Genomic DNA, 24605 nt, shown 5'->3' on the forward strand with positions numbered 1-24605 from the left:
TGCAACAGGGCCCTCTGTCATAGCAGCACCGTGGGAAGAAAATGTTAAATGCCGTCATTTTTAAATGAGTTGTAATAGTTGTAAGTGTGTACAAAAGTCAGATATTTCAAGCAGTTCTGATACTGGTAAGTAAAACAAATTGCCACACATCATACAACTGCCATATGTTTCCTATTCTTCATTTTCCCTTCTTATTTAAAGGGCCTCAAATTGATGACTTGCCCTGGGCCTGTATAATCTGTAGTGAAGCTTTTGCTGTTTCATAGCTCACTATTTGTCTGAAAGGCCAGATGCAGCTCTCAGTATTTGAAATCAATTGTTCTTTAGTAAGTCTAGGCTCTTAATAAACCAATCGTCCTTTTCTGCCATACAGTTACAGTCATGTTGTCTGTCATTGAAGGTATCTGCTTGTTACAGTTATTTTTCTATCCCAGTATTGTATTTTAGTCATGTTAGGAAAAAGAAATCATTGGTTTTCTACTTGGCACTGAATCAGGGAGTACAAAACAGGGACTGTGGGATTACTGTGAAATTCCCAGAATTTTGGATTTTTATACTTCATTTTGGATATTGGTTTCAAATGTTTAGAGCTCTACCTATTTAATTTGGTTCAAGGAATAATATCCTTGTGGCCTTTTTTGAGCTCTAAATCATAGATTTTCTGCTCATAAAAGAGTCCTGTATAATTACTTAAGTCTGGATGCAAAATAAATAATAAAAAGTAGGTGCCCAAAGTGAGATTTAAGGAAACTTTTTTAGAGACCTAAAATGCGATCCTCAAAAGTCCCTGCTCAGTGGTGGCCTAGCCCTTAGAGTTGTCTAAACTTAGTAGTCATCACAGTTTGTGATGTCAGTGTTCCCCAGGTACTTGAAAATTCTGATTCTGCAGTACCTCCGTTTTAGCAGATGTAAACAACCTCTAAATAGTTATGCGTAGAACGAATCAGGATATAGAAACTAAGTCTCTTGAGGCTCTTTATCTGGTAGGGAAGGAAGCAGGGCATATTGGCAATCAGCATTGTAGTTTTGGCTTATTAGTAGAAAAATCTGTTGTGCATTGAAAATCATAAATTGTAATTGTATCCCACAGTGCTGTTATGACATCAGAGGGCCCTGTTGTATCTTACACATTCACAAATGAACTATCAAGTTGATATTACCAGAACTAATTTCTTTATATTTTTTTAACTCAATCATAGATTACACAAATATAGGAAAGCAGAAGCTGATGTAGAAATTCAGACAGGATCGCTGTTTGGCTAACAGAAATGCTTTATTTTGCATGGCCATGGGAGAACAGCGACAGGGGGCTGATGCTCACTCCTTTCAGTACCCTTTTCCATTCCTCATCAAGGCACACCATCGCTTATATTAAAATTTAAGTTATAAGAATGGAGCTGTGCCAGTATAACATTATTAAACCATCAGTAATTGATATCTTGAGACAATTCTTTTTTTAATTGACTCATGGCACGTGTCCTGCCCATTCATGCGTTTGTAGTCTGTAGATGCTGTGGATCTGGTTAGACATGCTTTTGGGGTATATGGACCAGCCAAGTATTTAAAGAAAACTTTCTGTGGCCAAGGTAAGTGGTATATGCTCCTCAATGTAAAATACCAAATGAGAGGTCCATGAAATGCCATCCAGGATAACACCATTTGGAAAGTGTATGATAATATGTCTCAAATGCACAAATCAGTTAATTAAATTTTCCCCTATGACAACAACAACACTATATGGGTAAGTGGCAAATTTGAATTCAAACTAACCTTGTGGTATAAAGCTGTAGCAAAACCCCCAGTTTATTTTTAAGTTTAAAAAAAAAAAAAAAATTCCTTCCCCTTCCCCAACCATTTCTGACTTTCTCTCTGCCCTCTTTATCCCCTTATAAGTAATTATAAGTAGTCATAGGTAAGCTAAATTCTTGTATTCAATTATTGTAATAAGCCCCTTTTTTATATTGTAAATGGTGTCCTGTTATGTTTGTATTGATATATTATTATTTTTTTTTTTTTACTGTTTTATATTGTATTCCGGTCACTTTTTTTTACATTCATTTTTATTGTTTTATATTGAATGTATATGATTTAGGCCTGTGTCTGTAAAGTAATGTCAAGTTTCCGTTTTGTATGTCAAGCCTCCGTCTTGTATCCCCTGCCGGGATATAGCCTGTTGTATAGTATGTTGTAACTGTGACTTGTGTCTAACCAGTCTCATGTAAATTTGTTTCCTGAATGAATGAGGATGCTTGAAGCATAATGGTAGCAGGCCTCTGCTGAATGATCAATAACGACTGGACCATCAACTCAATGACCCGATCATTGCCTTGCATTGACTCGTCTAGGAACCACAGACCTCACCCAGGAACAGAGACAAAACCCAGCATTTGAAAGGTAAAGAACCTACAGGAACCCAACATTTGGAAGACAAAGACCCTATAAAAACCAGCAACCCCACCATTGTGTGCCACCAGACAGTGAGGACACCTGGATCTGCATGTATGCATCTGAGCAAGACTGGCCTTGCCTGGGCTTGCCCTTCCCATAGGAAACAGGTAGCCCACCTTTATAAAAGGTGTGGTAGAGTGTGATCTCTTTGGGACTCCCTCTCCATATGGACCAGCACTATGCCACATCTTCTATCCACCCAGAGGCCCTGTTGGTGACCCCCTCTGGACAACACCTTGCTGGAGAAGACCCCAACTGGCATCGAGGTTCAACTCACAGCACAGGATGGGTAGCTATCACCCACCTTCCTTCCCCAAGCAAAGGACCTGGACTTTGTCCACATGCACCTTGACTCCAATCCCTCCACCAAGCCTTTTCTCTCCTGCTACCATTGTGTGGGAACCAATAATTCTGTGGGGCTGTATAGTGTGCTGCCTGATTAATAAAACTGTTATTTTGAAACCCTGAGTTGGATTTTTGTCTTGTTGACCTCCTGGCCCTCTTCCTTGATTTCCTGGTTTTCTCCCTCAGTTCTTTCTGCCTCATTTCCAGCTCTGATCTCCCAGCTTTCTGCCTCTTTCCTAGCTGTCTCCTCCTTGCCGATGGGCTTTTTCCCTCATTTCCACCCCAGCACCTGGTAACCCCGAGTAACTCCAGGGCCTCAATTAACCTCAAGTGACCCCAAGTAACCCTGGGGCACCTTGACCTCAAGTAACCCCAAACACCAAGTTACCCCAAGCTCCCCCTAGTGTTCACACACAGCCACAGAAGTGCATATTTGTGTATGTATATGTGAACTCATTGTGGTAGGTGGGTGGGTGGGTGTGTGTGTGTGTGTGTGTGTGTGTGTAATTTTGTATCATGCCCTCCTGTCGAACAGCACAATATTGAGATCCTGAGTGTTGATCTGGCATGTGTCAAGTCAACAAAACAAGTGTAAGGCAGGGTAGATTTGTACCTTATAAACTAACCAAAGTAGATATATAGCACAAGCTTTTGTGGACTGAAGCTCACTTCATCAGATGCTGTGAAAGGATGTGTATAAAACAGTGTATAAGAAGAAGACAGAAATTTGACTACAAAGGCAGAAGGAAGGGGGATGAGGGAGACAAGGTAGTGTTAGGAGGCCTCTCTCTTTCTGCAGTGGATGGCAGATTACTGTTCGTTCTTTTATGCAGGGATCACCCAATTTGGCCAATGCAGACAGCAAAGGAGTACTGTGAGCAGACGCAAGCCTTGCCCCAGCCCACAGTGGCAGCTGGCCTGGGTGGCATGTAGATCTGCAGGCACGTGCTCCCTATGCCTTCCTGGGGTGTGTGCCCCTCCCCCCCATGTCCTTCCCGGCTTGCAGCTCTGTTCTGCACCCTGGCTGTGCAGGGCCTGTGCCTGCCCCAGCCTTACTCCCTCACCGTTGTTGGGCGGGGGTAGATAGAGGCCCACTGTTGAGGGGGGAAGTAGGGCTAGGGCTGGGGCCTCGATCTGCCCCTCCTCCCCCCATGGCCCTTTCCCCTCCCTCTTCCCCCACAGACTTACCTGCTGGGGGGGTGCACCCCCAAATAATTTTTTCTCCCTCTGCCTTGATCTGCTCCCCCCTTTCCTCCCTACAGATTTACCTGCTGGGTGGGCAGTGGGGAGGGAGTGGTGGTGCAAGGTAGATCTTGGGTAGCTTTAAATGCCAAAGGTGATCTCCTACTTAAGAAGGTTGGAGACCACTGGTCTAAGAAGTATTCCAGAGTTGGTTTAATGGAAGTTGTTAGAGTCCTGGTGAACTTTCTTCAGAAATTCCTTCTCATCTTTCCATACCAGGAAGATGTCATTGATGTACCCATAGGTAGATCAGAGGGATGAGAGAACAGCTATGGAGGAAATGGACTTCAAGGACTATCATAAATATGTTGGCATATTGTGGGGGCATATATGTGCCTGTGGCATTGCAATTAATTTGTAGGTCTAGGGCAGGGGTTCTCAAATTTTGTGATACTGTGACCCCATAAAATAATATAAAGTGGCGTGACCCCCCCCCCCCCCCCCCGTGATTAAAGCTATTGATTTCATTGGGGTTGGGTAGGAGGTAAATAAAGCACATTTACCTTTGTACATTAACTGAAATATATTTGTCAAAAAACATTTTATAAAGTTCAAAACTGTCTCACTGGAGGAAAAACTGTCAAATTTAAAACTGTCAATAATTTTCAATGGGAAGGATGAGCTTGCTTGGTACTGCTTAGTTTTTTTCAAACCTGGGCATTATTTTTGAGACTAGCAGTCTCATTTCACACTCCACATTTACTTTTGATTGGTACTTGTTCTTTACAGCAGCAACTGCTGGAAAAAAAACTGCTGTAAAAACTCACACTCAATCACACACAATCAATTGAACTGTTGACAGATAAATACTGAGTTTCACTAACCATACACACTGAGATTAGAAAACAAAAGAGACTCCCAATGTGGGCAAGTCCAAGAACATGTGCGTCACTGCTGGGGGAGGGAAGAGGCAGAACGTTTGTGCATTGGGGGGGGGGGGGGGAGAGAATTTTGTTTTAAGTTGTTTGTGACCCCCCCCAGGGGGTCATGACCCACAGTTTGAGAACCCATAGTATAGGGAGTTTGTAAACCTGAAATATGTGTGTGAGGACAAAGCATGAGAGTATAATGTAAATAGAAGCAATTTTCTTATTGGGGATGATTTTCTTTATGATTTATAATCCGTCTTCAAGGGGGAAGTTGGTAATTGGAAGCTTTTCAAAGCCCAGTTTCTTTAAGAAATCTGTGGTGTCTTTCAAGTAGCTGGCACTCCCAGTGGCATATGGCAATAAAACACAATCAACATGGCCAGAAATGTCTTTCATGATAGTGCCAGTTGCCAGATTTGTGGATCATGGGTAATAAGTGGAAGTTGCCCAACCTGGGCTCCTGGGAGGTAAAAGCATTGATCCTCTCCTATGTTTTCTATGGTAAATTTTGTAGGAGTTTATCCATTTCCTTGTGGTATTATGTTGTGGGGTTCTTTGTCAGAAGTTCGTAAAACTCACTGTTGGAATGTTGGAAATAAGGCAAGTTCAAAAATAGATATTATGGAATAATCTACTTAAATGTCTTTAAGAATACAATAAGTATCTATTTTTTTTCTAATTTCTAAGGTATAATCAACTTTTGTGTGGGTAGAACTTTTGTACTAGTCACATTCATCATTGCTACTGGGTGTAGTAGCTAAGTCTTTCACAGATTAGCTAATGTATACCCTGTAGGCACTATAATGACACTTTTAAAAAAAAAAAAAAAAAAAAAAAAGGCAGGAGTATGGCATCCTCTAATAATCCTACTTAGAATATCCTACTTACATATATTGTTAGAAAATTTACGAGGAATTTCTAAATGCTTTTTTCTTCAAATCCCTTTTCAGGTTGTTCCACTATTCATTGTCTTTATTCTTCTGGAGCTTGTTGTCAGCAGTATTCAGAGGCACAAGCCATCCTATCGGATCAATGACGCTATAAGTTCTCTTTCTGCGGGTATCCTGTCTCAGCTTCCCGAGTAAGTATGACTGTTGTATTGGCTTTACCATGAGAAGAGGAATATTATTTTATAATTTAAATATACATATTTTATAATTCTTGAATTTTAAGCGATTATAGGAAATCTAAAAGAATTTGTTAAGACATCTAGGGAGCTTTGCCAAAAACTGATTTTACCTGATGTATATAAATTTATTTTTTAAATATAAACCTAAATTTAAGATTAAAAGGACACTAACCAACTCCAAGTCCATTGTTAAATCTATTGTCAATTTTGAATGCGACTTATTAACCTCCTGCTATAAGAGGATAGGAACTTTCCAGAATAAAATCCTGTTCCAGTTTTAATAGCTGTGGTTGAAATAAAATGTGGGGTGTTTTTTAGTCTGAAATGTAATCCTGATTTTAAAAATTGCCAGTGATGGAGAATCTAGCAATGGTTCTGCTACACGTCTCAGGACTGCATTAGTAATTTTACCCAGTGTCACACAAGGAACTCATGTTCAGCTAGAATCTACCATGATCCACATCTTTTTCAGAGTCACTGCTTCCCAGGTTGAAGCCTTTCTCTGATCCTGCAAATGGGGCATGCATTTTTTTTTGTTCTTTGAGATATGATATGACCTTACACATTGAAGCACACAGACCAAGCAATTCATATTACTCTGTATCAGTAACTTATTCAGTTAATTATTGACTATACCCCTATTTCTGATGAAATCAGCAATTGTAATTTTATGCCTTCTTCTAGATCATTAATAAAAATGTTAAATAGCACAGGGCCAAAAACCAGTCGCTACAGGACTTCACTTATAGTATATCCATTAAATGAGGGTTTCCTGTTTACAGTTACATCCAGAAAACTGCATACAAAGCTAGTTTTTAATGCATTCAATGGTGAACATGTTGAGATTGAAACTGATCATTTTTTAATTTTTTACTCATGATTTCATGTGGTACTAATACAGTGCCTTATGGACATCACTTATTCCACCAACACAAATTGTCTTTATCAACCACTTTGCAATCTTATAAAAAAACAAAGATTTATGCTATGGCTTTGGATCAGACCATGAGAAGGCAGGATCTATGCATGGTGGAGTACCTTGGTATAGTAAAAGCTCTATTATACGGCACTGCCTGGGAATGGGGGATGCCGGATAACAAAATACGCAGGTTAATTGAGTGACCCGAACAGGCGTCCTTGCCTATTCGGACCGCCACTACTCCTGCCACGAATGGGGCATCACTACCCCTCCTGCAGCATCTCTGCCCCTCCTGTGGCATCACCAACCTTCCTGTGGGACAAAAATGTGGGCCCTGTGCAGCCTGTTATGTCCCCGGGCCTTGGGGGCTCGGAGGAACCGGAAGTGCCATGGTGGGCACTTCCAGTTTCACTTTACCTTACAAGCTGGTGTAAATATTTTATTTTATTTTATTTTATTTTATACAACTGCCACGTGGCATTTTTCACATTTATGTAACTTTATAGTCTTATCTATAAGTTAGTCCAAACCAAAATGTCCATTTAGTAAATCCTGTCGTGCGCGAGTTTTGTATTTCCCGCGCGCACAAAATTTCCTTTGTCTACCACGCGTGCAAACTTTATATCAAGCTGCGCATGCGTATTTTGTAAGTTTCTTTTCTATCCTGTAAGTTTCACTTCTGCGGAAATGCAACCTATGTAAAAATCTACCCAGCAACACCTATGTAAAAGAAACTACCCTATCCCTGCGCGCTTAGTTTACATCCTAGTTAGTGTCATAGAGGCGGTCCAACCAACATCAGCAAAGAGGCGAAGAGGCAAGAAACGGCAGAGACGACGACTGGATAAACCTCAGGCTTGATCACCCTGTTGCCAGTCCTCAGCCTCCTGTCTGGGCGTATCCCAGCAAAAACCCGTCAAAGGCCTCAAACCCGACAACGAACATCAGCCTCTCAGCGTAGCTTAGACCGCATACCCGCTTTTACCACACCTCCCTGCTTATGCTTTAGCTGCAACTTCGCTCCAGCCAGTCTCCCCTCTTATTTGTAAGAGGGTGAGGCCAGGTGAGTTAAATAAACCTTTTTACTATAAACTTTGAAAGCGTATAGCATTTCGCCTACTTGCGCCAGTAAGGCGAACCTCGAGGGCGGTCGACAAGCCACCTCTTATCCCGCCCCACAAGCCGCACACTCGCTCGCTTCGTAAAGTCCGCGACTCACCAAGTGGTGTCGGGGTCTCTAATCTGGCATTTGGTGACAGCCGGCATGCCAGTTAATAGAGTATACCGGCTTGTAAGGTGCCGGTTAGCAGAGCTTTTACTGTATTTAGAAGAAATAACCTTGGAAGTTACCTTCTAAAGGATTAATCAGATACATGGAAAGGACTAGCTAGCCATTTCCCACATGCATATAAGTAAGAGACTTGAATTTTCAACATCAGAAATGTTTTAAAGGATAGTACTGAAATTATTAATATTTGGTTTAGCATTCCTTGTAATTATTTTTGAAGGTGGTACTCATATTCAATCTGTTTCTCATCTTAATTTCTATGTAAACAAAAGACGCAATCATTTTACCACACATGAGCTACTATGTGCCTGAGATCCTCCCTTCATGCGCTATAAATCTGGGGTGGGCAAAATGCGGCCCATGGGCCGGATGCAACCCTCCAGGCCACTTTATTCAGTCTGTGGGGCCCCCAAAAAGTTTAGAAAATTAATATTTATCTTCCCCTGGCTGCCTGTCATGTGGCCCTCGATGGCTTGCTAAAACTCAGGAAGTGGTCTTCCACCCGAAATAATTGTCCACTCCTGCTATGAGTAGTAGTACCACTAAACCTTTTAGAATAAACGTTGTGCCCAGTCATCACATTCATTTTTATGTACATGTATGATTTCAGTTCTGGAGACCTATCGTTCTAATATACTTAAAATGAAAATGATTTGGATTGCATTGCCTCAGTTCAATATACTTTTTAGGGTTTTATACACATCACAGATTTAACAAACCTATTAGTTGTATTTTTGATCAGGAAAGAACAGGATATATTATTCTGAACTTCACAACTAAGATATATAGTTTGAACAGTTTTGAAAATGTCTCTAGTATTTTATGAATTCTAAAATAAACTCATTTCTTCAAAACTGCTTATTTAGAAAAATTGCGTTTTATGTACAGAGCTAAGTTTTGCATGATGCTAAATGCCACCATCATTATGATGCAATAGTATTTAGAAAGATTTGGTTCTGTGTGCTATGCATTTTGAAAAGTATTGTCCCTGTATTAATGTGAATAGAAGATGACCTTGATTATAAAACAAGCCCCCAAAATTTGATTTTTATATATGGAAAATTTACAACTATCCAGGTATGGAATCTAATTATTGGAGATTTGCCTTGAAGTTGTCCCCCTCTTGCTGCTATAGCAGGGGAAATAAATCTGGGGGATCAGGTAACCCCTTTGCTTTCTGCTTCCCCCCAAATTTTTCCGCTGGCAGCCCCTTCCTTCTCTCCTTACTGTCAGACTCTGCTCTCCTTGAACACACAAAAACAAGGAGAAAATTTGAAAACAATCATCTTACAATTAAACATGGCTGTCGCAATTTGCATATAGTACCCATACAATTTAGTTACTCCAGAACTGATGCATGTTACCTTTTTTTTTTGACACCGCTGCAAGTTTTAGCACCATAAGCAAACTTTTGGGCAGCACTTTGGCACTTATTTATAGGTAGTACACACTATCCAGAATATTAGTCTAAAGCCAAAGGCTCCTGATTTTACTACATACTTCACTGGGGTGGCCCTCGCACCTAGTTTCAAGCCTCAGTAACCCCATGGCTCAGCCTTGCTCAGAGTATGTGCGTGTGTGCGTCTGTATGTGTACTCCACACTCCCCACATAGGTCCATGTGCTAATTACCCCTGCTTATTAGTGGATCTTAGCGTTGTTGTCATGAGTGCTGGAATTCTCCAAAAAATTTTATGTAGATGAGGCACAGCTGATCTGGCTTCACCTCATGGAGGGCAGGGCCTCACTAATCATATGTGCCAGGCTGCAAGAAGACCTGACAGAGGGATTCTGGGTGAACTGTTTGGGGCCCCATTTCATGATGTTTGCCTGGCATTTAAGGCTGGTGAAGAACCAGGAATCATTGGAAACGAGAGAGAAAGGTGCAAATCAGCTGTGAGAGTGAAGAGGAAATAAAAATGTATGCAGTATAGTAGCTCACAGTGACGTGAAAGATAGACGGTGCTGAGGGAGGCTGTGCTTAATGGGCATTACATATATTTTATAACCTGTATTGGCCTATCTTTGTGGTAGATAATTACCTGGCAGGGGAAGCATCATGTATCTGGCTCCAAGAAGGCAGTTCTCCTTAAGCGTTCCAGGAGATAACTGTTCTTCTGGTGTGGTTTAGTACCTGCTGAGGTGTTAGGGCTTAAAGTCCACTTTATGGAAATGGGAGACTCCTCTCTACCTTGCTTCTGTGGCCATATGCCTGAGGTCAGGTGAAACTTGGGGGCATCTGAACCTCAAGCCTTCGTGCTTGGGCTTGCATGTAGGATGCCTGCCAAAAGACTTTGGAAAAATCTGAAGCCCCTGGTGTGGGTAGGAGGATGTTTGCCAGTTGTAGGGCCACTTATAGTTCTGAACTGACTCTCAGATTTGGACTTGATTTGGCTTGGAACATGAAACGAAACATTTCTTAAAAAAAAAAAAGGTAGGTTCTCATCAGCATATTTCTCCAAAGTGGGTCATGTGTTTTACAATCATGCTCAGTGTTGGCTGCATTTAGTCAACTTCATAGTTTGCTTTCTTTGCTAAGCACACATTGCTTTTAGACGATTTATTTAGTGAGATTCCCTTGTATGCAATTATGCTTATCCATTTACATCCAGAATCAGAGCTGGTCTTAGGGAAAATGGCACCCTGGGCAAACTTTGTATTTTGGTGCCCTTCCTTCCCCCCACCAGCACTCTCCCCTTCCCAGTGAGTGGTGCTGCAGGTAGAGGCAGGTAGGCAGAGCCACAAGGTGCAGCTTGGCAGCGAGGTGGAGCCGCCCGCACTGCCTGGCATGGCTTTTCCGGAGGAGTGGCTGGAGGCAGGGGGGCAGGGATTGTCTAGGGCCGGGCAGGATGGGAGTGAGTGCTGTTGTGTGTGGTGCCCCCTGGGTGTTTGCCTGCATCCCCCACTCTTAAGGCTGGCTCTGTCCAGAATTTCTTTGGAGGTCACTACCACTGTAAAGCTGCTCTCTGAGTTCTGGGAGCACACAGTCCTTTTCAGCAGTTGTCTTTTCAAGTAAGAATTGTTAAAAGCTTTTAACATTCAGAGGGAATGTTTACTGAACACCAATTAGGTAAAAAAAAAATAAAATAGGCAAACTAAATATGTTATTAAGGTTTTCCTTTCAGTCTTTTTGCTTTTCAACCAGAAAAGGGTAGGGCAATTTGACAGAAACTGTTAAAACAATATTTCAGCAGAACCCACAGCATCAGGGGAAATCCTAGTGCAAATCATTAACAGCTGAGGGTTAGATTAACACACCATTGATTGTATCCTCTCCCAGGGACTAATTTTCATTTTTTCAACTAGCAGAAATGGTTTGCCACTTCCTTAAAAAATCTGTGGTTGAAACTAAAATGGAGGACTTCACTATATTAATTCATTAGTTAGAAGGATGCTTTAGATGTGTCATTGCTAAGAGACCTTTGGATTTTATGGAAAGGTTGCAAGTCATAGAAACCAAATTCAGGTTGTGAGCATATTTTTCCAGTTTATAGTCTGGATAATAGAAGTGTTGCAGACATTGAGAGAAAGCAGTGTTTATTCAGTGTTTTCTGCTCCGTTGCTGGAGAAAATGCAAATAATAAATTGTTGATATCAGTATGTTTATGTGTTTAAAATTGGTTTATGGGTGATTAAAAAATTCTAACCAAATGCAGCAGTGTAGATTGCTTGTAAGCCCATTGGACTGAGTACAGTATCATAAGGTTGCCTTTTGCAGGCATGCTACTTCTTGTAATCTAACCTCTGAATGTTTAAAAAAAAAAAAAAAAAGTTCATTTCCTCTAAATGCATTCATATTTAGTGTGAAAATTGTGTTTGGGGGAGGGAGGAAGCTGGATGGACTTACTGAACTTGATCCAAACATGAGTAGAAGTTGTAACCTTTGGCCATTAACTTCAGCGTTGGCTATCTTTTGAGAACTTTTATTCTAAATAAATTAAATTTTTTTGCAACAAACTCTTGCCAGGAGGTCTGAAATGTTGCTGATTTTTAAAAATATTCTCCTAAGAGAAATTGTATTCCCAGTATATCTACTGTGTAAGTATGTACATTATTTATTATTGGTCCATTTCTTTAGTTAAAGCAGCAGAACATAAATCAAATCAAAATGTGTTTGGGAGATAATTGAGGTAAGAATATTTTCAAAGTACTTCAGGAATGCTTTACTTTTTATGAGCATGGTTCACTGCCAGTTTTTACTGTACAGCTCCCCAATACACATTCAAATATATGTACACACATGTGCACACCACAGAGTTTTAGTGATCATGTCTGCAATGAAAATTTCTGTTCCTAAAGGAGAACATTACAATTTATAATGCTTTAAAAAAATAGAGGAAATTAAAGTTCTTTGAAATATTGTTGATAATTGAGGGAAGAGAGAGAGAAGAAAATGCTTTCTGGATTTTTCATATTTATGTGTTTCATAATATTTGTCCACTATGCCAATTCAGATAGTGAATTTGTTTACCAAACTTGTGCAAATTCCTTTTCTCATGTAAAACTTACAACCTAGCTAAGTAATTTGCAGGCTTGTACATGACAAGTAAACTTACTAGTCCAAACTTTTCAGTAGTGGTGATTGATGGGATCTTAAAGTGTGTGTGTGTGCGTGTGCGTGCACGTGTGTGTTAGGGGGACAAATTTATATATGGTGTTAATCACCAGTATACATTGATTCAGATGGAGTGGTACATTCCTTAAAGCCTTCAGTTTTCTTGGAGGAAGGAAAATGCAAGCAAGAGCATATGTTAGTTTTACCAGATATCTCAGTGCAGAAGTAGCTTTAAAAATTATAATCTTCTAAACAACTGATTATTTCTACTAGAAGAAAATTTGATATATTGAGCCTACTCTTAACCTTTTTCCACTTCACTTCTTGCTCGCTACATCTTACCTTCCCACAAAAGCTACACCTGTTTAAAAAAAAGACTTGGGGGTCATCACTGACCACAAGATGAACATGAGCCTCCAATGCGATGCTGCGGCTAGTAAAGCGACCAAAATACTGGCGTGCATCCATAGATGCTTCTCGAGCAAATCCCGGGACGTCATTCTCCCCTTGTACTTGGCCTTGGTGAGGCCGCAGCTGGAGTACTGCATCCAGTTTTGGGCTCCACAATTCAAAAAGGATGTGGAGAAGCTTGAGAGAGTCCAGAGGAGAGCCACGCGCATGATCAGAGGTCAGGAAAACAGATCTTACAATGACAGGCTGAGAGCCATGGGACTCTTTAGCCTGGAAAAGCGCAGGCTCAGGGGTGATCTGATGGCCACCTATAAGTTTATCAGAGGTGACCACCAGGATCTAGGGGAACATCTGTTCACCAGAGTGCCCCATGGGATGACGAGGTCGAACGGTCACAAACTCCTGCAAGACCGTTTCAGGCTGGACATAAGGAAGAATTTCTTTACTGTCCGAGCCCCCAAGGTCTGGAACAGTCTGCCAGCGGAGGTGGTTCAAGCACCTACATTGAACACCTTCAAGAGTAAATTGGATGCTTATCTTGCTGGGATCCTATGACCCCAGCTGACTTCCTGCCCTTTGGGCAGGGGGCTGGACTCGATGATCTCCTGAGGTCCCTTCCAGCCCTAATGTCTATGAAATCTATGAAAGTAAAGGTGTATTTCTAAATTGATGGAGGCTTCTGTTGGACAACTTGAATTTTGTTCAACTCTGGCTTTTCTTGTTGAAGAAACTGACTTCATATAATCATTTGAGGTAGGCTTAAATGTTTCCATATAGAAGTTTTGCATTGGTTAAGTAAATCAGTTTCAAAATGTGCTTTTTGTTAACCTAGTGTAATTTCAGATATGTTTAATCTTCTATCATTGTGAATAACTATATGTTGGGCTCAATACAATGCTCACTGACCTCAGTCCCATGTTTTTTATCAATCCCATTTGGTGCTTATGTCTGTGAGAAAATTGTTAGACCATTTTGTTTGTGTGCATGCTTATGTTGGAAATGCAGATTGTGGATTATGTTTACCCTGATTGGAGGTGTATTTTAAATTAGGTGTAATCATCTCTATTATCTCACAAAATATTTCTCTTTTCCAAATCAGTTTTGTATCACATTGTATTATACTTTATATGTTCTTATTCACCATTAAGATAAATTGGCATTGCTTGTGTACTTTGTAAATATTAAATGAACTATTCTGTACTTGTGTATAGAGTACCACCCTGCATAAGATATGTATCTTTGCTGTTTGATGTACTAAATAAAAGTCAGAATTCCACTAGATGGAGCACAGGGGCAGCAGTTCCAGAAGTGGCCAGCCCAGTTTGGGTCAACATCTTAGAAGTTCTGGAAATTGGAAAAAATAATATTTCAGAATTATTTCTAAAATTCAAATTTCAATTTAAAAGTAACAGGTTTTCAAACCTGTAAAATGATGTGAATAAACGAAAACTGACTTTTACAGATTCAGGATCCTGACCAAGGCTGTTCGTTAGAAAACCTTCATGAATCTATAAATATTTTCTTTTGATATGATACAATGACTCATTCCAACCATTTCATTAAATTTTTATGGGTTATTGGGGCAGCCATCTGTTACTTCTTCCTTTGTTCTAGGAAAAAAAATCACATGAACTTATTAAGGGCGGAATGGGACACATTCCCTTGCTCCCCAAAACTGGTATAAATATATATGGTCATTGTGAATTGTACAGGCTTTCTTTTGATCTCACTTGGACACAAATGTAACTTCATTTACTTCAGTGGAATTGGCATTGATTTGCAATAATGGGGGATCAGAATCGGGGCCCAGATTGGAAGAGCTCTATGAAATAAACATGAATAATGTATTTCAATAGGCCTCATGCACATACACAGCATGAAAATGAAAAAGACAATTTTACTCCCTGTCAGGAGATTGCAAAGAGCCTAATTCTGTTCTGTCTAAGCACAAAAGGTCAAGTAGTTTTACTAGTATAACTAGTGTTTCAAAGTGGAATACCCATTCCTTCCCCTGTGTAATTTGTCATCTATTTTGATATAGTTTAGTCTCATACAGGAGAGGGAATACATTATACTGGCATAAACGTATTTGTGGTAGCATAATTGGGTCTTTATCAGGACTTGTGCTAGCTCATTAAACTCTATTGATTTAACCCCCTGCCCCACTATAATATGGGTATGAAACTTGTGTAGAAACTTATGACAGTAGATTTTACTGACTTAAAGCAAGTGCAGGCAATGAGACTTCTTGAGGGTAAACAATGGCATGACTTGAAGGAGTATGGTTTTATTGATATATGAAGAAAAGATTTGTAATCATAGAGTCAGGAAATCAACTTTTCTCTTTCTGTCCACATTTAAATATCATTTACATCCTCTTTATCTTTCTAAAGTGAATTAATGTTCATATCTTAAACTGATGGTTGAAGAGAGTGAGGTCCAAGGATAGATGTGGTGTAGTGCAAGTCAACATTGGGTGGCAATGAAATATAAATTATATTGTATAATGTAATTAGGAGAGTTACATGACCAGCCAACTTTATCTTATGTTAATTTATACTTTTTGATAATTTTTCCCCTTGGGAAGAATTGTGGGAGTTGGATTATTTAGGTTAAAGTTCCAGAGAATAAAACCTTAGTGGAGAAGGGGAGAGGATTTTGTTCAGACTCTGAGTCTGGTGGGAACATTTTCTGAAAATGTAGGTGCTATTTCCTGTAATCAAGGGCTTTCCAGAGCCTGATAATAATTTCCCAGCTGTATCATTCGGGTGCATTGCTTCTAGCCTTGGGTTATTTCATGGCTGGTTTTGCATATTAAGAATGGGAAAGGATCATATTCATCTTGCTGATAGAAAACAGGGAATAGAACTCCCAGAACTTCCTCTCCCCTTCTCTACCTTGCAAAAAGTTTGGCTTTGTGCTAAAGTGTGAAAAAATCCTTGACTGTAGTATGTCAGGCATATTTCAGCTCGATTTGTGTCAACCCTAATAAGTCAGTTGACAGGGTAATAAATTGGGTGTCTGTTCAAGACCTGGCACCTGTACAGGAAATAAAAAGGGATTTCAGTTGCAGGAAGGTTCACTTTGTTTTGTAAATGGATATTTTTTCAACCTTTCTCCATCCCCCTTTTTACTGAAGTCATATTATCAAAATGTTTATTCCAATTTTAAGTGGAGCCAGTTTTTCATCTGGAAAAGAAAGCTCATAAATGTCTTTGGAAATGGAAATCTCTAACCTTTACCTCCAAAACAAAGTTTAGTAAAGCTTTTAATTCTTAATGTGTATCCTGATACATAATATGTGTTGGAATAATTACTGAATAATAGAAATTGTCTGAGATTTTGTACTATTGCAGCCTTTCCTCCACACTGTAATTGATCTCCATGATGATCTTTAGCTTTGAGTTTCACAGCTGAGGTACCAGATAGCCAAAACATTCCCGGATTCTAACACAGACTCTAACACACTACACAGTCACTTATAATGTCATGGAACAAGCTAATAATTATATTTTTCAAGACCAACAGGGCTCAAACTTGTTAAATTTTGTTCCTGAAAATTTCTTATAGAACAATGCATGCAATTTTTTTTTTTACCTTCCCTTTTAAAAAGTTACAAAATTCATAAAAGGGAAATGAAAAGGGTAAATGAACATGCAGAACTTTGAATAAAGATAAAGGAACTGAACTTATGTAAACCTAGTGAAACAAGGAAAGGTAGTGAAACAAGATATTCCTGACAAGTCATTATTTATGATGATAACCTATGGTGATAGTAAGTATGTCTTATTTGTCTTCTTTTATGCCCAGTCTGCAGAAAATGTTAGTTTATTATAGCGCTTAACTTGGTATTCTGGCTCTTTAGGTCTCTGACTCGGGAATCTTTGGATCTGAAAACCTAGCATTAGCCAATTTAGCATCTATCACAGTGGAAAAAAACCCCCTAGATTGTTTGTTTCTCTAAGATCTGTAGGATTTTGATAGCACGAAAAAATACAAAATTTGAGTTCTGCTACCACTTTGGTACTCTTTGTTACCACTTTCCAGACTTTCTATCCACTAGAGCAGTGGTTCTCAACCTTTTTTTTTTTTATACCAGGACCCATTTGTAAACATCAATGGCCAGTTCCGAGCCAGTGTCCCTCACTTCCAACCTGCTGCCCTCCAACCTCAGCCCTCCAGTATGTGGGGTAGGGGGTAGGTCTGTGGGACATGGGGGGGACCCCAAGCAGCTGCTTGAGGGCTAGGACTGTCAGCCTGCAAGGGAAAAGCCATGGCTTCCCACATTTTTCTCCTTTAAAGTGCGTTGATCCATTTTTAAGGTTCACGACGTTGTCATATTCTTGCAACTCACTTTTGGGTTACAACCTACGGGTTGAGAAACACTGCGCTAGAGGATGTTCCATAATGCTGTCATACATGTTAATGGAAAGTATTGGAAACTGGGCTGTGAATCTGAGTAAGGAAATGATTTTCTTGTTAGGCAGCAAGTTCTTATCTCTCCCATTGAATAAGTTGAAGATATCACTGAGGGGATTTTCATGTTCATATATAGACTTCATCCCCAGAAAGCCTTCCTCCAATAATTTTTACCACAGGAAGTGATAATCTGACTCAGTATAAGGAAGGAGGGAAAATGGTTTATAATACTAGCATGAATTGAAATACATATGACATTTGAAAACTAAAAAATCTCTCAGATGGCCAAGATAATTGGATAGTAGAATAATTTGTCTTCATTGGCTCATTTAGCAGAAATACTGAAAATGAGAGAGGATAAGCCCACAATATACTGTGGACAGAGGGACTTCTGTCAGTGAGTTTCATACTGTCTGATGTAGATGACTGTACTTTGAAGACTGGCTGTCAGTTCTAACTCTGTGATTGATGGCTAAAATTTAAGTGAGGAAGTCATTGTACTCAGCTTTACATAAGGTGTTAAAATGAAATGGGGGAGAAAAATGTATTAAATCTTAAAAATTCTGGGCGCGTCCAGACAAGCTCACATGTGCCTCTTGAGGCATCTCGAAGGAGTCTGAGATGTTGCAAGGTGCATGGAGGGAATAAAAAAATGTTCCTCATGCTGCAAATATGCAGCACAGGCTCAAAATTCAGTACCTGGAAATCCAGGTACCAAAATAAAACATGGTTAAACAGGCCCCAACCAATGCCCTGAGGTAACCTGGGAGTTGGTCCTCCAGACAGACACTCAGGATTATTTTGCTGCAACTGGCACAACTTGACCCATACCAACATGCATGTCGGGGCACGTGTGCAAAGGCAAAAAATCCCCGGCTCAAATTTGTGCTGCTCCTATTTGAGCTGCTGCATGCGCACATGCCTGCATGTGTGGCCATGCCTTCTGAATATATTCTGAAAGTTGTAACTCAACATTACACTGTAAAACAACAAATGAAAATACTATCTGAGCAATTCCTGCTTCTCCACTGCATAGTGATGTGATGGATTACTCTTCATAATTACGGTAATTAACTACTGTCATAGCCATACACTTGTGATTCAGCCAGGAAAAATAATCCAGCTTGTGTAATCATTCTAACTCATACTGGATATTTTATATAAAAATATGTTGTATGTTTAACTTGAATTTTACTCCTTGGCCTTAGCCCCTGGAAAAAAAGGACTCAAGGGTGAAATGCTGAAAGTTGAGCAACAATGGAGGAAATGTATCAGTTCACGTATATTTGAGTGTACTGTAAAAACATTTTATGTTAATAAAAGGCAAAGAATAAAGTAAAAAAAAATAACCTAATAGCTGATAGTATATGTGGCAAGAGGTGTTTTAAATTTCCTGGTCATTGAAAAGATGTTAGGAAAAGCTCCCTTCCCTTCCCCCCAACCCCTTTTTTGCTTGAATAACATCAGATCCCTTCTGGCCTGGTGATTTGAGAATTTAGACTAAAGTTTACAGATGCCTCATGAGGTGAATTGCAAAAATCTGGTTGGACACATATAATCATCTTTAAAAGTATTTATAGAACATGGCCTTTATGAAAGTTAAACATGTTCCAGGTGTGTCTGATCCAACTTTTGGGCATGGCTAAGTTGCTTTTGAAAGTGGTACGTATACCTGCCATTGCTGCTTGAGTGAATTTCTCATTCCATCAGCTGCCAGAATGAGGGTGAATATTTTTTTTTCCCTGAGTGAAAAATTAGAACTGTTGCCGGGATGGAGCTTAGAGAGAGATGGCAGCTGGCAGCAAAAAAAAGTTCCTCTCCTTTCATTCATTCAGGTAAACACCATTTCTGCCTAAAGCCCTCTGCCAAAATAAAAATAAGGACAATTGTTCTTTTTGTTGAGTAGTACCTACAGTTTGGGTGTTTGACTTTTATTTTTTTAATGGAGAAATTTAATAGAAAAGTTAGCAGTATGGAGATTCAATGTGTTTCATTCTAGTTTTTAACTAAATATTATGGCAACAGGAGCTAATGCCACAGTGTAGAAGCCTTTAGGATGACCTTCTCCATAGAAAGACTGAAAGCAGCCATGCAATACCTGCACCCAAATAGTTGTTATGGGTGAATTGCAGAGATGAAAGTAGGTTTTGTGTCTATTATCCAAAAAATACTTTATGAAAAATTACAAATGGAAAAGCCAGGGACTGGAGGAGAAGGAGAAAGGAGGTGTGTATTAAGCAGCAAGGTACCTGGAAACACCAGCAATCAAGAGAGAGAGCCGGTAGTGAGTGGTACTTTAACCGAAATTGCACCAAGAGGAAGCTACCCAAGAATTAAGTAACCTGGTAGAACGTATAGAACCAGCAGCCAGGTGAGGGGAGGATCCAAAACACAGAGTTGGGAGCTGAGCCATGGGTCTGGAATGAAGATCATAAAACCATAGAAAATTAGGGTTGAAAGCATAGGTGGAAAGAGACAATATTATTTGGGGGGGCTGAGCATATGCGTGCTTGCGTGCATACATGCACTTCTCCCCCTACCCCCCAGCAGGTAAGTCTGTTATAGGAAAGGGGCATAGGGGTGTGGATTGACACCCTCACAGTGAGGAAGGGATGGGGGCAGAGGCAGGGGCTGGGGTGAATGGGGGCCTGGGGTTGGGGTGGGATGCTTTGAGCCCAGGTGGCTCATCCAGGGGCACAGAGGGGAGGGGGGCTCCTGCTGCTGCATGCAACCTAGTGGAGGCCTGGGGGGTATGTGCCCCCTACATCTGTGTGAGGGGCGGAGGTGGGCTTCTGCTGCAGGCTGGGCTCTGCTCCCTGCTGATGCTGCCTTGGGAGTGGTGCAATGCCATGCATGTGCCTGCAGCCACCAGGTGGGCAGGAGACATGGCACAGTCAGCGTGTGGCAGGCACATGGTGTCACATGGCTGCTGAGGTAGAGCAGCAGGGTGCAGAGCCTAGCCCACAGTGGCAGCCTGCCTCTGTTCTGTGTACAGATCTGGGTGGTACATGCCTCTCGGGTCTCCAGGGTGCACATAGCAGCAAGAGCCTCTCCCATACCCCTTCAGGAGCTGCCTAGGCTCTGAGCTTCCCAGGACTTGCCCTAGCCCCTGCCTCATGCCCTCCCTCAGTGTGGGGGCCTTGATCTGCTCCCTGTGCCCTTTCCCCATGACACACTTACCTGCTGTTGTGGACAGTGCTCTACACACTGCCAGGATGCTGCAGCTGTGTGTTTATGTCTCTGCATGCCCCTTTCCCCTCCCCACCCACAGCCACCCAGAGCCCATGCCTGCATTGCCCAGGGTTTTGGGGGGGCTGAACCCATTAGCCTTGGCCTTCTGCTGCCTATGGTTGAAAGGGACCTCAGAAGGTTATCTAGTCTAACACTGCTGAAAGCAGGACCATCCCTAACTACATCTCCCCAGCCAAGTGTTTGTTTAGGCAGATCTTAAAAAATTCCAAGTATGGAGATTTTACAACCTCCCTACGTAGTCTGTTCTGGTGCTTTACTACCCTCTCCATGAGGAAGTTTTTTGTAATGTCTAACCTAAACTTCCCTTGCTGCAACTTGAGACCTTTGCTTCTTGTTCTGTAATCTGCCACCACTGAGAACAATCTAGCTCCATCCTCTTTGGAACAACTGTTCAGGTAGTTGAAGACTGCTATTAAATCCCACCTTAGTCTTCTCTTCCCTCAATTTCTACTTGTAGGCTTACTTTTTGTGCTTTAGCTCACTGAGGAGTTCCCTGATAGGTAGGGTGACCATACGGGACAATGTGAAATCCAGGACGCTGACCCTCTTCTCACTCCCGCTGCTGCAGGCAGGAAGCTAAGGAGTCAATCATCTGTTAATGTCCCAGTGTTCTTTACAGGTGTTAGCAGCCCTGCTTTTTAATCAAGCTAACCTATGAATGCAATTAGGGCAATTTTGCTATCTGCTAGGCCTTCCTATTTCACAGCTCACACCCTGGATGCTCATCTTAATTTTCACCAGCCAGCTGGGGCCATCAAGGACTGTACCAGTCAATCCTGGATGTATGGTCACCATACTGCTAAACCAAGTTTGTCTTCTGCTATACTTGCTAGTCCTGTGCATTGGGATGATTTGTTCCTTTGCCTTCAGTAAGATTTCTTTAAAATACAACCACCTGTCCTGGACTCCTTTCCCCCTTGGATTGGACTCCCAGAGGATCCTGCCTATCAATAAGTTCTCTGAATGAGTCAGTCTTCTAAAGTCCAGGGTCATTGCTTTGCTCCTTCCCTTCCTTCCTTTCTCTAGGACTCAGAACTCAACTCAGAACTCATGGTTGCTGCTGCCCAGGTTGCCATTCCACTTCTACATTCTCCACCAATTCTTCCCCATTTGAGCACAGCAGGCCAAGAAAAGCGTGGCCCCTAGTTGGCCTCTCCAGCACGTTCACCAAAAAGTTGTTCCCAACACTCTCCAAAACTTCCTAGATTGCCTGTGCATTGCTGTATTACCTCCCAGCTGATGTTAGGTTGATTGAAGTCCCCCATGAGAACCAGGACCTGTGATAAGGAGAATTCTGTTAGCTGTTTGAAGAAAGTCTCATTCACTTTGACCTCCTGGTCTGGTGGTCTATAGCAGATACCCACCTCAGTGGCACCCTTGTTGCTCTTCCTTCTGACCCTCTAACCCAGAGACTTTCAACAGACCTATTTCCAGTTTCATGCTGAAGCTCTGAGCAGTCATACAGCTCTTTTACATACAGCGCAACTTCTCCTCCTTCTGTCCTGTCTTTCTTGAACAATTTGTACCCATCAGTGACAGTACTCCAGTCATGCAAGCTATCCCACCACACTTGTATTATTCCAATCATGTCATAGTTCCTTGACTGTGCAAGGACTTCAGTTCTTCCTGCTTGTTTCCCAGGCTCCATGCATTCGTATACAGACACCTGAAGTAACTAGTTGAATACCCCACTTTCCTCAGGAAGAATGAGAGGATCTTCCCTGTTGCGCCCTCCTACACATGCTTGTTCCAGGTCACCCACTTCTTCACTTACCTCAGGGCTTTGGTTTCCATCCCCCATCCAGAAATTATGGTCAGGGCAGTGCCAAATACCATGAGCTGGGAATACAAGATATTGGGGGCCACAAGGCAAGAACAGAAAACTGATTGGGGCAAAATTGGAATCCTGGACTGGAGAAATGCAGAGTCAAAATGCTTTTTCAGGAATGAGATATATTGTGCAGCTGGTCTGTCCTTTAAGAGTTGAGCCAGAGTTAGTCCATCAAACTGGCTAACCAGATAACCTGTTGAGACCCAGTTGCGTCTAGCTAGCTTATCAGGCTGCCTTGTACTCTCCACAGTAGCTGGGGAGATTTTAATCCATGCAATCATCACTTCTGTTCAAAAAACATTTTGTAAGTATACAGATTACACTTAAAGTGTCTTGTTTTTTTTGGTTTATTTTCCAATCAAGAAACAGATTTTATCGATAGGAGCCTACCCAACTTGAGAAGGCAGCTAGCTGATTTCATGGGGAGACATTGAGGCTGACTGATGTTTTTGTGGGCTGATCATGGCAGCTCCCCCATGCCTCTGATTGGCTAGTGGCCCTGCCCTTCACACTGATTGGTTGTGAGGGCTGGCTGTCATGTGACCCCACCCCTCATCGCTGATTGGTTGGGGGGGGGGGGCACATGACAGGCAGCCCTCTCAGCCTGAAGAGGGGTGGGGGATGACAGCAATCTTGAGCTCCCCTTTATGTTGGCACCCTCTCTCCCTGATCCCTGGTAGTGGACTGTGTGGCCATGCTGCAGTGCTATGGCAACTGCTAGCTCTCTCTGGGGAACCAAACTGTGTTGTTTTTTTTTCAGTAAGATTTTTGTCCTGCAGATTCCATAGCCTTTGCTGGATTTCACAATTTCTGCAAAATTGTGATTTTGGTTGGTCCCCGTTTATACAGTTATACAAATTACAATTTGGCAAAAAAGGAGTGAGTTGTTCACCAGTTCTGATTGCTGAAACACAAATGGCAACAAGAGCAGCAAAGCTTCATAGAAGCAGTTTCATCTAAACCAAGGGTCATCAACCCCCCAGCACACGTGCCAGAACATAACACACAAGGTCATTTTGCTCAGCATGCCACAGACATGGTTCTGGGCAGCTACTGCCGGTCACAGAGCTTGGACTGCTCACAGCAGGTGACTGCAAGCCTTGCTGCAAGCAGTCTGGGCTCTGGCTGGTAGCAGCTCTGAGAGCCTGGGCTGGCTGTAGCTGGGAGGTTGCAAATAGCTGCATCAGGCTCCAGACCCCTGGCTGGGCTCTGTGGACGGCGGGAGGGGTCTGGGGCAGCACAATCTCTTCTCCTCCCCTTTTCCACCTGGAGGCACATGTGCAGCTGCTGCTGCCATGGTTGTGCCTGTGCTCTGGAGCCTGGTGCTGCTGCTGGCTGCCTGCTGCAGCTTTCCAGAGCCTAGGCCAGCTGTGGTAAGCAGCTGGGAGGCTGCAAACAGCTTCGCCAGGCTTGGGAGCCCTTGACTGGATTCCATGGTGGCAGTGGCTACATGTGTACTCCTGGGCACATGGCAGGGGAGGAGCTGGGGTTGTGCTGCCCTAGGCCGACCTTCCAGAGGCACATGGTGCAGCTGTTTGCAGCCTTCTGGGGTACAGGGTGGAGAATGGGTTAAAGCAGTGCAACCCCTGCCACTTCTTCACCGTCTACCTGGAGGGGTGCATATAGCCACTGCCAGCAGCAAGGATTGGGCCCCTCATGATTCCTTTGCCATTTGCCCCTGGCATGCTAACTTGAGTTGTGGGTTAGGGTTGGGGTGCTTTTGGCTCTCTGTTAAAAAATATTGCCAACCCTTGATCTAAACCATATAGTCCTTGTCTTGCTTGTGGCTGCTTTTTATGTCTTACAGTGACTAGTGGGATCCCTTAGGCCCCAACTTTTTTTCTCCTAACCAACTCTTTTGTTCTTAGTATGGAGCATTGTTTAGTGCAGAAATATTG

At 41.8% G+C, this 24605-nt stretch overlaps 1 protein-coding gene across 1 annotated transcript in view; it reads left to right on the forward strand.

Moving 5' to 3' along the window:
• Positions 1-24605, forward strand: part of AGMO (alkylglycerol monooxygenase) — a 333716-nt gene that overhangs the window by 7525 nt on the left and 301586 nt on the right. The window contains exon 3 of the mRNA XM_090046880.1: positions 5855-5985. Coding sequence (XP_089903006.1) covers positions 5855-5985 — 131 coding nt within the window. The remainder of the gene's footprint in view (positions 1-5854; positions 5986-24605) is intronic.

This window comes from Crocodylus siamensis, chromosome 5 (assembly GCF_052110815.1).
Source record: "Crocodylus siamensis isolate JL-2025a chromosome 5, ASM5211081v1, whole genome shotgun sequence".
Taxonomy (NCBI): domain Eukaryota; kingdom Metazoa; phylum Chordata; order Crocodylia; family Crocodylidae; genus Crocodylus; species Crocodylus siamensis.